The sequence below is a fragment of the Peromyscus californicus genome, unplaced genomic scaffold, assembly GCF_007827085.1.
Source record: "Peromyscus californicus insignis strain IS unplaced genomic scaffold, ASM782708v3 Scaffold_18__1_contigs__length_77618521, whole genome shotgun sequence".
Taxonomy (NCBI): Eukaryota; Metazoa; Chordata; class Mammalia; order Rodentia; family Cricetidae; genus Peromyscus; species Peromyscus californicus.
In genome coordinates, this window is record NW_026294480.1 from 29661972 (window position 1) to 29676257 (window position 14286).

Genomic DNA, 14286 nt, shown 5'->3' on the forward strand with positions numbered 1-14286 from the left:
CTTAATATTTTTCTTAACTTCAACCAAGTTTGTTTCTCAGGGTGTTTGTTCTAGCTTACAACTAATTGAGACTGGACCAGGGTGACTATTCAAAAAAAAGTCAGGAGGCATGAACTGTAGACCCTGCTTTAACCTTGGCTAGCAATAACTTCTAGACCTTGGGTTTTTGTATGTCTGAAATGATGGGGTTACAATAGATTATCTCTACAATTCCAGTACCTCATTCTGTGATTTTTATTATTTTGAGTAAGGAAACCAAATAATGAAGTTAGCCTTGAATGTAGTGTTCAGGGTATACTTGATCTGAGTCTTAATATCCCTAGTGCAAATGAGGTCTTTATTCATTTCAGATGAAAGCAGTGGCTGGTATGAAGATGTCTTACCAGGTACAACAGGCGATCAACACGTGCCTAAAAGATCCTGTCAGGGGTTTCAGACAAGATGAGTCCTCGAGTGCTTTATGTTCACACCTCTACTCCATGATCCGTGGAAACCGCCAGCACAGACGCGCCTTTCTTATTTCCTTACTCAACCTCTTTGATGACACAGCAGTAAGCATAAACTTTCTTATTGTCAAAAAACAAATGTTCTAGAGACTGTGTGCCTAAAAGAGGCATGACTTTTCAATATTACCATTTTGGTAAATGTCGTTGACTATGTTGTGTTTCCTTAACTTTTACTTAGTTACTTACAAAGTTCATGGTCACAATGAAAAGAGGCATTTTACATGAGAAAAACTGTATTGAGGAATAAAATATGATTGTGTCTCTATATTGAATATCTTGGAAATTTTATCAGGGTTTTTTCCTTAATTTTTTCCATTTCATTATTTTATATTTGGGTGTGGGGGGAGGGGTTGCCACAGTGTGAGTGTGGAGAACAGAGGCCAGGTAGTGAGAGTCACTTCCCTCCTTCCACCCTGGGCATCCGAGGAACTGCACTCAAGTCATCAGGCTAGGTGACCAGCTTCCCTCTCCCTCAAGCGGACTCACCAGCGAGTAACAGTCTTTATAATAAAGTCAGCTGCATCATTTAAACTGTCACTGTGGGGACAGATTCCATGAATACATGCATGCATACCTACATATATAAGATTATTTCTGTCATTCTGTAGGACTCAAATATTGTTGGGAAATGATACAGGGTTTTTTTTTTTTCTATTTGTGTGTTTGTTTTTGTTTTTTATTTTTCCAGACAGGGTTTCTCTGTGTAATCCTGACCATCCTGGAACTTGCTCTGTAGACTAGGCTGGCCTCGAACCCAGAGATCTGCCTGCTTCTGTGTCCCAAGTGCTGGGGTTAAAGGCGTGTGCCATCATCACCTGGCTTAATAATAACACAGATTTTTAGTGCTGAGTTTTTCATGTTGATTTTCTTCAAATTACACTTTTATGTAATTGCCAGTTGACACACATTGCCCAGGACCACTAGCCAAGAATACAGAAAACCTTGTTCTTTAGGTTTATCTTTTTTAATTTATTCATTCATTTTACAAATACTTCTTTAGTACTTATTATGGTTCCCACCATTGTATAAGAAATTACCAGGCAGAATAGTAAGGACAGCTGTAATACCTGCTTGCCCACATAGAGCACGTAGACCAGCCTATCTGTAGGGCAGCTGGTAAATGAGCAATATAAACATTTTTCTTATTTTAATCACTTGGCATAGAGTTTTTGTAGTAAATCAGAATTACACTTACCAGAGCATATATACCTTACTAGACCTGTTCTTTTTAAAATACTACATGAAAATTTTTTATATATGACACAGCAAATACATGTCCCGAGTCTGTGTTTCAGAATGCATGACATTGTCCCGCCCATCCTCACCATTATATCGTCATTAGTTTTCAGCTTTTATGGTGTTGGATACTGCTAAGACTGAGAATGGTATGCCCTAGTGGTATGACACTCGAAGGGTTTATTTCCATTAAGAGGCTAAATACAAATACAGGAAATAAATAGTGGTTGTGGTTAGCATATACTGAATGTGGTTTCTGTTGATACTTCTTCATTCTTTATCTCTGTTGGGGTTCATTCCTGTGTGATGTCAATACATACTCTGTTAATTGACCAGATGTTCTATTATTGTGATAATAGGACTTTAAACCTTTACTCTTGACTGCCTCCAACACAGGATGTCAGAAAAGGAGCAAGTCACTTAAAGGCCTAAAGAGTAGATGCATTAGATGTACTATACAGCAGAAGAGGATTAGAGAGAGTGGGTGGATTGCCGTCTGTCTGAAGCAAAGGTTTCCTAAGCACAGTACATAGACCATAGCAGAGCCATAAGCACTGGAGGACTGTAGAAGAGTTTAAACAAAATGATGGCCAACAAGTGTGGAAAGCATTTTAGGAACACAGATTCTTCACTGTTGGGTTCACAATACAGGTCATAAGGAAGTGATCTGTTGTGGCCACAGTGGAGAATGAAAGAATTGGTAGCAGGAAAACAAAGAAGAAACATTGTAAGAAAGGAATAAATTGAGAGTGTGTGTGGAGAGATAGTGAATAACTAGAATATTTTTGTCCTGAGGACCTGAGAAAATAATGTGATTGTTGCTAAAGGCAGACAAAGAAAGAAGAATCTAGGTTGATTTTAAGGAGTTTGATTTTTAGAAGAGGGAACAATTAGGACTTTGATTTCCCAGTTCTGAACATTTTCACTTCTAGCAAAAAGGGGGAAAAAAATTTTATATATATATGTATGTATGTATATGTATATATGTATGTATGTATATATATATATATATATATATATATATATATATATATATATATCATGAATTCTGATGTTAAAACTGATAGGTAAGCCAGGTGTAGTAGCTCATGCCTGTAATCCCAGCCTTCAGAGGCAGGGTCAGGGACTTCACCATAAGTTCAAGGCTAGCCTGGTCCACAGCTGTTTTAGGCCAATCAAAGAGGGGAGAGGTCAGAGAAGAGAGAGAAGATGAATATTGATAGGTGGAGTAGAGTTCTATGTTCTGCGTTTCCTCACTGTAACATTTAGATAGTGGTATACAACTTTAAAGACTAGATTAAAGATCTGGAAAGATGGCTCAGGTTAGAATCACTTGATACTGTCACAGAGGACCTGGGTTCAGTGCCCGGCACCCATGTGGCTGCTCACAACCACCCATAACTCCAATTCCAGGGAATTTGACACCCTCTTCTGCTTTCTGAGTACTGGGCATACACATAAGGAACATACATACAAGCAGGCAAAACAGTCTCATACATAAAAATAAATCTTTTAAAAGAGAAACAAAGTAAAAATGAAACAATTCACTTTTAAAAAATAGATTGTCTTATAAATGTTAATAGTAAGTTTATTACATCTGCCTTATGAGCTTTTTATTACTTCTGCTAGTATATATTTTGTTATTTGGATGCAGAGAAAGTAGATAGGAGGAAATAACATACTTTTGATTATTAGTTTTAGTTTGGTTTTTTAAATTCAGTAACCACTTCATTCAGATTTGAGAAGAAAATAACCAGGCATGTAAGCTGTCTGTCTTGGCAGCTGCTGGAAAGAAGTGGATGGGGAAGAGCAGAGAGAGCCTTCGAGTTAGGTCAAGACAGCAGGGAGGCTCAGCAGTGGGGTCTACAAGCCGCTTTGCAGCTGTAACGGGCAGATGGAAGCTGCAAGAATCTTTTGGTGTTTTGAGACAGGGTCTCACCATGTAACCCTGACTGTCCTGGAACCCACTATGAACTTTTCTTCTGCCTCTTGGAGTTCTGGGAATAAAGATGTGTGCTACCACATCTGGCTAGCCCAGAGAATCTGGACAAGCTTGCTTAAGTTTTTGGCCAGTATCCAAAAGAAAAGAGGAAAGGGGACTGGAGAGATGTCTCAGTGGTTAAGAGCCCTTGTGCTTCTTGCCCAGGACCCAGACTCAGTTCCCAGCACCCATATGGTGTTCACAGTCATCCTTAAGTCCAATTCCAGGGGATCCAATGAGCCAGGCACACACAATATACACATACATTCATGCAGGTAAAATACCTATTCACCTAAAATCAATCTAAAAAAGAAAAGAGCAAAAGGGACAAGCTGCCAGGTGGCTCAGCAGGCGGAAAGAGAGAACCAGTGTCACACGGTGGTTACCTAGTCTCCACATGTTCCCTCACACTTCTAAAAAAATGGTGATTTTTAGACGAGAAAGAAAGTTAATGCTTTCTGTGCTAAAATTCAGAACGGGGGCGAACCTAGTGAAGATCTATAAATAATTGCCTTGGTTTCTAGTTTTATGGTAGTTTGTCTGTAAATTCTCAAAAATAAGTGTAAATATGAATGTGTCTTCCTGTTTATTTATTTAGGGCATGGCGTCTCGCTGTGTTGCCTAGGCTGGTCTTAAACCCCTTAACTCAAGTGATCCCCCTGCCTCAGCCTCCCTAGTGCTAGGATTGCAGTCCCCTTCTAATGTTTCCCAGCCTGTGTTTCTGTGTAAGGTTCTTCTTTTTAAAGCCAACAACCACTATCAGCCATAATTTCTCTTGCATTTTGTGTATTTTATAGTATTTTGGGTTTGTTTGTTTTTGTTTTTTTGAGACAGGGTCTCACTAATAGTTCTGGCTGGCCTGGAATTCACTATGTAGACCAGGCTGGCTTCAAAGGCACAGAGATCCTCCTGCCTCTGCCTCGCAGTGCTGGGATTCAAGATGTTTGCCACCAGGCCTGGCCCTGAAAAGTGTTTTAATTAGTGTGTGATCAGGGGTGGGTAAATCCAGATGTTAGTAGTGTATTACATATACTTTTTTGGACGCTGAATAGTAACTGTGTGTAACTGTTCTCCATACATGTTAAACTTTGAGAAGACGTGACTAATTACTATGTTTTCATATGTATGCTTTCTGATACAGTGTTGGTCTGTCATAAAGATCTCACATAATCTCTAAAGGAAAAGGACTTTTACTTACCTGACTAGAAACTTCACCTCTTCCTTCCTGAGGTAGCATGATATACGTCATTATAAAATCTCCTAAAGTGGCTGTAAGATCACTTTTATAAATTCTGTTTCTGCTAGTCTCACCCTTATATTTCATCTACTTTCTGTCTCTTTGCTTATTTTTTTTCCCACTCTCTCCTTTGTCTTTAACTCTCTCCAGTACTAACTGAGGTGAAAGTGCCTGGTGATGATTTTCTAAAAGCTGTTTGGGTGGGTTTCTGGCTTACCACTAAACATGTGTACCTTCTTTTAAAATTTGCAGAAAACAGAAGTGACTATGCTCTTGTACATAGCAGACAATCTAGCCTGTTTTCCATACCAGACTCAGGAAGAGCCATTGTTTATAATGCATCACATAGACATTACGCTCTCAGTTTCCGGTAGTAACCTATTGCAGTCATTCAAGGAGGTAAGTTACACGTATTGCTGTTCTTTTTGCTTGGCTCCTGGTTTTTCGAGACAGGGTTTCTCTGTGTAGCCCTGACTGTCCTGGAACTCGCTCTGTAGACTAGTCTGGCCTTGAACTCAGAGATCCACCTGCCCGTGTCTACCAGTGCTGGGAATAAAGGCATGCGCCAAAATATAGCATATTGCTATTTTTAAATGCATCTGCCCAAGTGCAAACGTACTATTTTCATTATTTTGTTTCTCATTATTCTTTCTACAGGCATATAAAACCTTTCTAAATGAACTTACTGAAATCTGGTCAGTACTTTAACTTGGAAAGGCAGGTTGCTATTCATTTCTACTCAGATCTAAAATCATCCATTTACAGATAGTTTATGTATCTTTCACACATGTGGACTCTTCCATTAATAGGTCACCCCACTTTTTCCCTCCCACTTTAAGGACTGACAAAATGTTTTCTTTTATTCTTGTATCCACTTGAGCCTCATTAGAGGCCACGGCTATTCTGCTAATATTGTGGTGCTGTGCTAGGTCCTAATACTGGTGTGAGTATACATGGATATGGTTGGATATGTGTCTGGTGTGGAGCTTACACACTGACGTCCTTATCTCTCCACTGAAGCATCTTAATGGAGTTGGCATGCACTAAGTTTGTCTTTTCTGTCACAACTCATAAGTAGACATATAAAATTCTGAAAGTACCTGATGTAGCACTAGGCAGGATACATTCTTTAAAACTTGAATGAAATATTTTCGTATGCTTGCTAATCCAATTAGATCTCATTTTGCATAATTGTAGTACTCAAAAGTCAGCCTAATGAAACTGGTAACTCAGAGAAACAATCTTAGGAACCTAAGGTTACAGGAGTACCTGGTCTCTTGTGGACCACAGAGCAGCAGCACTGGTTCACCTGAGCTTACTACAGCTACAGAATCTGAAGCCTCACCCTGCACCAATTTTTAAAGTGACTTCTAGGGTGTGAGTGTGCACAATAAAGTTGGAGGAATTAGTACTTTTCTAAACAATTTCAGCTATCGTACTCTGTTAATTTTAATTTACTTTTAAGGATATACTTAGAAATGTGTCCCCTGTTATTTCTCAACAAATAAATTTTGAATAATTGCTTTTGTAATTTGGTTCTCTCAGAGTGACCCATAAATTACCTCTTTCAAAGAAGTTTTTCAGAAAGTAGAAAGAAGCAGGGTTTACTAGTATAAGAAAAGTTGCGCAGTATCCTGCTAAAACTCCTGAAAGCGGGTAGTTAGATGGAATCTTGGGGTGTTTAAGCCCACCTAGTCTTACTTAAATTACCAGTGTTGCTCTTATTCTGCATCCCCTTGCATATGTGCCAGATTAGTGTTTTTATAATTAAGCCACCTTGTGCTGTTCTTATGAGAATGGCATTTCTCTTCAAGTATTTGTAGAGGGGCTGTTTGGATCGGGGAGATAGCGTGGGTGTTGTATATAATTTAGTCTTGGGACTAACTTCTCTTAAAAGACTTAGTTGCTAATAGAAAGTCAATGGGCATATCAACTATTTATTGAAGGAAGCTTTTTACAGCTGTTGGATGGAGGATACTTAAATTTGTTAATGGCATTTTGTTTTTATTGGTTTTCAAACAGAACAATTTCTTCTTTCTTTCAGTCTATGGTAAAGGACAAAAGGAAAGAAAGAAAAGCATCCCCTACTAAGGAGAATGAGTCCAGTGAGAGTGAAGAGGAAGTTTCCAGGCCTCGGAAATCTCGGAAGCGGGTAGATTCGGATTCAGACTCCGACTCTGAAGATGATGTAAACTCAGTGATGAAATGTTTGCCGGAAAATTCAGCCCCTTTAATTGAATTCGCAAATGTTTCCCAGGGTATTTTATTACTTCTTATGTTAAAACAACATTTGAAGAATCTCTGTGGATTTTCTGATAGGTGAGTTTATTTAAGCAGTAAGAAAACAAACATACTTTGTTCAGAGTTCATTGAGACGTGCTCCATTTAAAAATCCACAGGTTGGGGACAGGGTTCAGATTTGGTTTATTTTATTGCTGTATATTATTCCTCTGTTGTCAACCATTATTTGGGGGTTTTTTACAATACTGAGAGAAGGGAAAACCTACTTCTTCACTCAGTAGATTCCAGACTTAAAGGATGTTCTTCATTGATTTCTATAAAAATGCCTTCTTAGATACTCAGTCTAGTTTTAAAATATATCACAAATTTAGGGCTGTAAAATGCTATATAATAAGAGTAAATATAGACTAACTACACAGAACTCTTATTAAGACCCCAAATAGACTTTCTAAAGTAAGGATGAAGTACTTTCTGAAACCATTGGTGGAATTTTCAGCATTTTTTTTTTAAATCTAATTTTCACCTTGGATTTAAAAAAAAAAAAAAAAAAAAGCCCCAAGTGGGGGCTGGAAAGATGGGCCAGGGGTTAAGACACTTACTCCTCTTACAGAAGGCTCAGCTTCAGTTCCCAGCACCCACAAGTATCTCCAGCCCCTGGAGATCTGGCAGCTCTTTCTAGTCTCAGCAGACACTACACACACACACACACACACACACACACACACACACACACACACACACACACACACACACACACACACACGTAAATTTTAAAAATCTTTTTTAGATCACCAAGTCAAATATTAATGTTAGTAGTCAAGTGGAAAGAACATATGCCTTGTCAAGGTTACTCTTGCTGTGATGAAACACCATGACCAAAAGCAACTTGGAGAGGACAGGGTTTGTTTGGCTTACACTTCCACACCACTGTTCATTGCTAGAGGTCAGGAACCTGGAGGAGCTGATGCAGAGGCTATGGAGGAGTACTTGCTCCTCATGGCTTTCTCAGCCTGTTTTCTTAACCCAGAACCATCATCCCAGGGATGGTACCACCTACTATGGGCTAGGCCCTCCCCGACTGATCACTAATTAAGAAAACGCCTAACAGGCTTGTCTTCGGCCAGATATTGTAGAGGCATTTTCTCAGTTGAGAGTCTCTCCTTCTCTCCAGTGACTCTAGCTTAGGGCAAGTTGACACCAAACCCCCCAGCACAGTGTACTTTATGTAGAGGGGCATTTAGTGCTAAATGAACATTTCTGTAACTGGTGGCCATAGCTCCGTGGTGAAGCATGTGGTTAGCATGTGTAAAGCCCTGGGTTCTGACCCTAACTCCAGGAAGGGACAAAGAGAGATCTCTCATTTGTCAGCTGTTGCCACAGGAGAGGTTGCACAGTGTAGCCAGAGCTTCCACTGTTTTCAGGGGGTGCTACAGATCCAGCCACTGCGTGATCTAGTATTGGAGATGAAGCCAGAGCCTTGTGTTTGCTATGCGTGCACCGTGTCCCCAAGCTCTGCTGCCAGCCCTAGAAGTTTAGATTGTTAAGGAAATACTATGTGAGATGTCGGTAACGAATTTAGAATAATTTAAAATAACGTAAAGTCTTGATATGGACTTGGAAAGAGTTTCAAACAGTTACTAATCATCTGAAACTAGTGTTATAAGCAGTGTTTCTGGCTACCTTTTGGACAGTGAATAAACAAAAAGTCCAAATCAGGGGCTGCTGAGATAGCTCAGTAGATGAGGAGGTACTTGCCTCTGAGCCTGACAATGTGAGATCATCCCCAGAACCAGTGATGGAAAGGAAGAACTGACTCCTACGAGATTCCCTCTGACATCCACGTGTGCACTGTGGCAAACGTGTGCACACACATCCACAAGATAATAACAAATAAATAAATGTAAAACAGAAGACCACTGAGATGACTCAATGCATAAAGGTGTTTGCAGCCAAGCCTGGCAAGCCACGCCCAGTCCCCAGGAGCTGTGCACACTTTGAAAGGAGAGAACCGACAGCTGGGAACTGTCCTCTGACCCACGTGTGCTGAGGTGAACACACGTACCACAAGCTCACACAAATAATCTTAATGTCTTTTCACAGAAAAGAACTAAGAGTTAGCTGGCAAAGCAGGTAGAGAGGATCGATTGTAAGAAAGCTGCCGCCCTATTACCATAGTCACAGTCCATAAGTTAGACACAAGAAACTAATTTCATTAAAATGGTGTCTTCTACTTGTAATTGGGTTCCTCCAGGTCTGTTGCTTCCTGAGCCAGGTATCTCTTTTCCATCCCTGTCAATATAGAGATTGATGAAAACAAAAGAACATTGTTAATACTTGCTTTTTCTTTTCTCTTTTCATTAGTTGAAATATGTATGATTTAAAATTTAGTTATTACTAAGTAAGGAAGAGCTAGAATCAGTTTAAGTATGTGCCTGAACTTTTTAAAAACTCTGGTTTTGTATTTCCAAAACAGTAAAATTCAGAAATATTCTCCATCTGAATCTGCAAAAGTATATGATAAAGCCATTAACCGAAAAACAGGGGTTCATTTTCACCCCAAACAAACACTGGACTTCCTGCGAAGTGACATGGCTAATTCCAAACTAACGGAGGATGTGAAGAGGAGCATAGTAAGGCAGTACCTAGACGTGAGTACCAAAGGGAACGCTAAGCCAGCCCCACAGATTGTCAGGGCCGGCTTTCCCATCGCACCCCTGCAGCACAGTTACAGGATCTTTGTAATCGACAGTCTATGAATTCCTATAGCAAACTGTAAACTATTCCTCAGCAGATTGCATTGCTTACATTCTTAAAAGTTAAACCATGATTAGTCAGCCTTCTGCCGCCTTTGGCCATTTTGTTCCTCTCCTTTCTCAAAACTACTTTTTCTTGTATTCTTTCTATCTACCTCTCTCTCTCGCTCTCTCTCTGTCTCTCTGTCTCTGTCTCTCTGTGTCTCTCATATATTTTATATATATATATATATATATACACACACACACACACACACACACACACACACACACACACACACACACACACACAATCTCTCTGTGTTAGTTCTGGCTGTCCTGGAACTTGATACGTAGACTGGGCTGGCCTTGAACTCACAGAGATCCACCCACCTCTGCATGTAAGCTGCTCAGATTAAAGGTGTGCACCACTACGCCCAGCTTTTCTTGCATTTTTACTTGAGTAATCCAAGTATACATATGCTTAGATGCTTCATGTGTGTATGTGTGTGTAACAAATATATAAGTGTACTTTTTTAAAATGTTTAAAGATCCAAGCTTGCTAGCAGATTCCTTATAATACCAACATATGGGAGCCTGAGATGGGAGGATTGTAAATTCAAAAACAACCTGGGCTATATTGCAAGTTCCAGGCAAGCTTTGGGGCCCTATCTCAACCATCCCCCTCTCCCCCCCCCAAAAAAAAAAAAAAAACAGGTGTTGTAAAATAAACAAAACCCTGAGTGTGGCAGCACATACCTTTCATTCCAGCACTGAGTCCAAGGCCAGCCTTGGCTACATAGGTAGCTTGAAAACAGCTGTGCACAGAAGACCACACCCAAAATAACAGCACATTTCTAGAGACAGACAATAAAAATCAAGATTGGCAGGTTTAGGGACTAGGGCTTCTATTTAAATGATGAAAGCTTGTGAAAATGATGATGGCTGTACAAGCAGTGAAGGTACTTAATGTCTCGAGATATATAATTAAAATACTAAATTATATGTACATTTTACCATGATGGAACTCTAAAAATATTATTTGGGGAATATGTTTAGAAAACTGTCCTAAGGGGCTGGAGAGATGGCTCGCAGGTTAAGAGCACTAGCTGCTCTTCCAGAGGACCTGGGTTCAGGTCCCACGTGGCATCTCACAACCATCTATAATGGGATCCGTTGCCCTCTTCTGGCATGCAGATGTACATGCAGACAGAGCACTCAAATACATAAATAAATACATCTTTAAAAAAAAAAGAACGCTGTCCTAACATTTTTTTTGCATTATACTTTTCTTAGAATAAGTAACATGAGTATTACAGTAGTTGTTTTTTTAACCAAATACAAATGTACACCATGATTTTTACACTATTACTTTTTCAAACTTTAATTTTTTGAATTTAAATTTTTTTAATTATTTTTTTAAATTATTCAGTGTCAATTATTTGCTTGACATCGAATAAGGCAAGCAGAAAACTGAAAGACAGTCTGTCATTACTTACCTAATTGCTTGATGCCTTGGACCCACCTCCAACAAACTATGAGTCTTGAGCCAGAAAGCCCATTGCCTAAAATGTTAATGAAACAGCCATGTTCAGTCTGTATGCTTTCCTACAGCAGTGGGAGAGTGGTAACTATGAGAAGGACCATATGGCCACCAATCCAAACACATTGCCTTTCTCTCTGCCTTTTTACAGAAAATAACTTGTCAGTCCCTCATTTGCACAGTAGCCATGGCGGTCTAGACTGGGTCTTTTCCCCACTCTGAACTACTACCATAGAAAACACCTAAGAATTCCATGGTGGCGTTTAAACTGTTTACTTAAAACTCTCAATCCTTTTTCAGTTTAAACTTCTCATGGAACATCTGGACCCTGATGAAGAAGAGGAGGAGGGCGAGGTGTCGGCCAGCACGAATGCTCGGAACAAAGCAATTACCTCGCTGCTTGGAGGAGGCAGCCCTAAAAATAACACAGCGGCAGAGACAGAGGATGATGAAAGTGATGGGGAGGATAGAGGAGGAGGAGGCACTTCAGGGGTGAGGCGGAGGAGGAGTCAACGTATTTCCCAGCGTATTACGTAAAATGATTTTTATGTGCTTATATATGTCAGTCTATTAAATGTACACCAAGTAATGTAATACTTATAAAACAAAACATTTTGTAGATAGAGATTCTCTACTTAACCATTTATACATCCTTTTGTAGAAAGTTTAACATAAAAGATAATAAAAAAACAGAAATGAGATTTATCCAGCATAAAGGGTTAATAATTTTTTTGGATTGTATTAATGTGTGCTATCCTTTTTATTGTTGCTAAGTTTTATGTAGCTTTATGGTTTATATGTACATATAATTTTATATATCAAGAGTAAAGACACGGGTACAAATTAAAAGTTATATGGTTTTACAAGTATATGTTAACCCCTTGGCGCTGGCGGTCACGGTGCGTCTCATTGCCGGCAATGGAAATGTGCCGGGAAATCCCAACTCCCGGCGTCAAGGGATTAAAAGCAATAAAAACAATAATTTCACTAAAATTCTTTTGTGTAACACTTGGTCTTTTTTCCCCTCCCAATGTTTTAGTCATTGAGAAGGTCAAAACGAAATTCAGACTCTACGGAGTTGGCAGCACAGATGAATGAAAGTGTTGACGTCATGGATGTCATCGCTATTTGCTGTCCAAAGTACAAAGACCGACCACAAATTGCAAGAGTAGTACAGAAAACCAGCAGTGGCTTCAGTGTTCAGTGGATGGCAGGCTCCTACAGTGGCTCCTGGACGGAGGCTAAGCGCCGCGATGGCCGCAAACTGGTGCCTTGGGTAGACACTATTAAAGAGTCAGACATTATTTACAAAAAAATTGCTCTAACGAGTGCTAATAAGCTGACTAATAAAGTTGTTCAGACTTTACGATCCCTGTATGCCGCCAAGGACGGGACTTCCAGCTAATGAATTTGTACATGCAGCCAAATTTACAGGAATTTTTTTAAAAGGCAAAAAAACTTGAAATATCAACATTCTGGCAAAAAAAAAAAAAAAAAAAAAAAAAAAAAAGAGTTTTTTGAAGAGTGGAACCTGGGATGCAGGAACAAAGGAAGGAATGTTGGGCAGACATTTTTGTGGGAGCTCCCTTCGCTGTTGTGCAGCAGACACGTCTCTCGGTTCGTTTTTACTCCCACTGTATTATAGTTTAACAAAATTGTTTATATCTTGGAAAAAACTTTCTGTTTAAAAAATAAACAAGTGAATGTTGGAAATTAGTCTGTTAATGTTCTTAATAAAGTGTTCTTGGAGTTGAACCTAAGCGGATGGCTTTCTTTAGCTTAGCCCAGTTTCCAGGGAAGCAATGTCTCTCCAGGCTGTAAAATGGCAGAATCTCCTGGATATATAATTTATTCTGTTGAGAAAAAAAGCATGCAGTATCTATGACCTATCTGCAGAAGGAGTTTTTGTAAATGTAGATTTTGTTGTATTAGGTCACCCTGAAAACAATACAAGAAAAGGGATCCCCAGGCAATCTGGTGGAGCGAATACTGCAATAAATTTTTTTACTTCTCTTTGTTACTTGTCTGTTTCCATTTGAATTTCTTATTGTAAAGATCTGTTTAAATCCATTTATATTATTTTGCAGTCTTTTATGTAAAATTTATGATATCATTGGTTTTCAAAGCAGAACATAAAGTTGTTTATACAGTTTGTACAGGCTGACTTCTGATAATTGCTATCTATTATTTTCATTCCCATAAGAGGGTGTAAACAGCTCCAGGGTTTATTGTATCCTGCAATATTTAGTATTAACTATATATGATTTAGCACTGTGCCAAACACATTTTCAAGAGTACATTTTGATATAAAAAGAAACTATAGTTTATTCCTTGTATGCTTCCATTTCTTTCTAGTGATGTCATGATGGTAATACTTATTTTTTAAACCATGGGGAAAGATAACAATTCTGCTATTTTGGAAAAACAGCGTTTCTCTTAAAGTGACGCCATGTTATTTTAGAAATAGAGTTGAAATAAGTATAACACTTCCTAGTTAAACGCACCACATTTTGACACGCTCTTTTTTAATGCTGAGAGTAATTTTACTAGTTGGGATATTCATTTTGTAGCCTAAGAGTTTTATACATGTTTTCAGAACAATTGTCATAGAGATTAGTTACTACAAATACCTCAACTAAATTGGGAGAAGGATATTATATGTACTGATTTTTAATGACCTCTAAAATGTTAAATTTTATGAAACCAGCAAGTAAATGAACGTCTTCAGTTTGTGAGGAAGAGTGACTGCCACAAAATTCCTCTTTGTGAACACCTATTAAACACTATGAAAATACCTCCAAACTCTACTT

At 38.9% G+C, this 14286-nt stretch overlaps 1 protein-coding gene across 2 annotated transcripts in view; it reads left to right on the plus strand.

The window, feature by feature from the left end:
* Nipbl (NIPBL cohesin loading factor) overlaps window positions 1–13803 on the plus strand; it is a 168825-nt gene extending 155022 nt beyond the window's left edge. Inside the window, exons 42-47 of one of the 2 annotated variants that reach the window (XM_052743159.1) lie at window positions 351–551; window positions 5213–5359; window positions 7005–7279; window positions 9675–9849; window positions 11777–11968; window positions 12516–13803. In XM_052743159.1, the coding sequence (XP_052599119.1) occupies window positions 351–551; window positions 5213–5359; window positions 7005–7279; window positions 9675–9849; window positions 11777–11968; window positions 12516–12881 (1356 nt within the window). In that variant the 3' untranslated portion in view covers window positions 12882–13803. Of the gene's footprint in view, window positions 1–350; window positions 552–5212; window positions 5360–7004; window positions 7280–9674; window positions 9850–11776; window positions 12010–12515 lie in introns of both variants that reach the window. The other variant, XM_052743160.1, reaches the window with a different exon arrangement.
* Window positions 13804–14286: the final 483 nt, after the last annotated feature.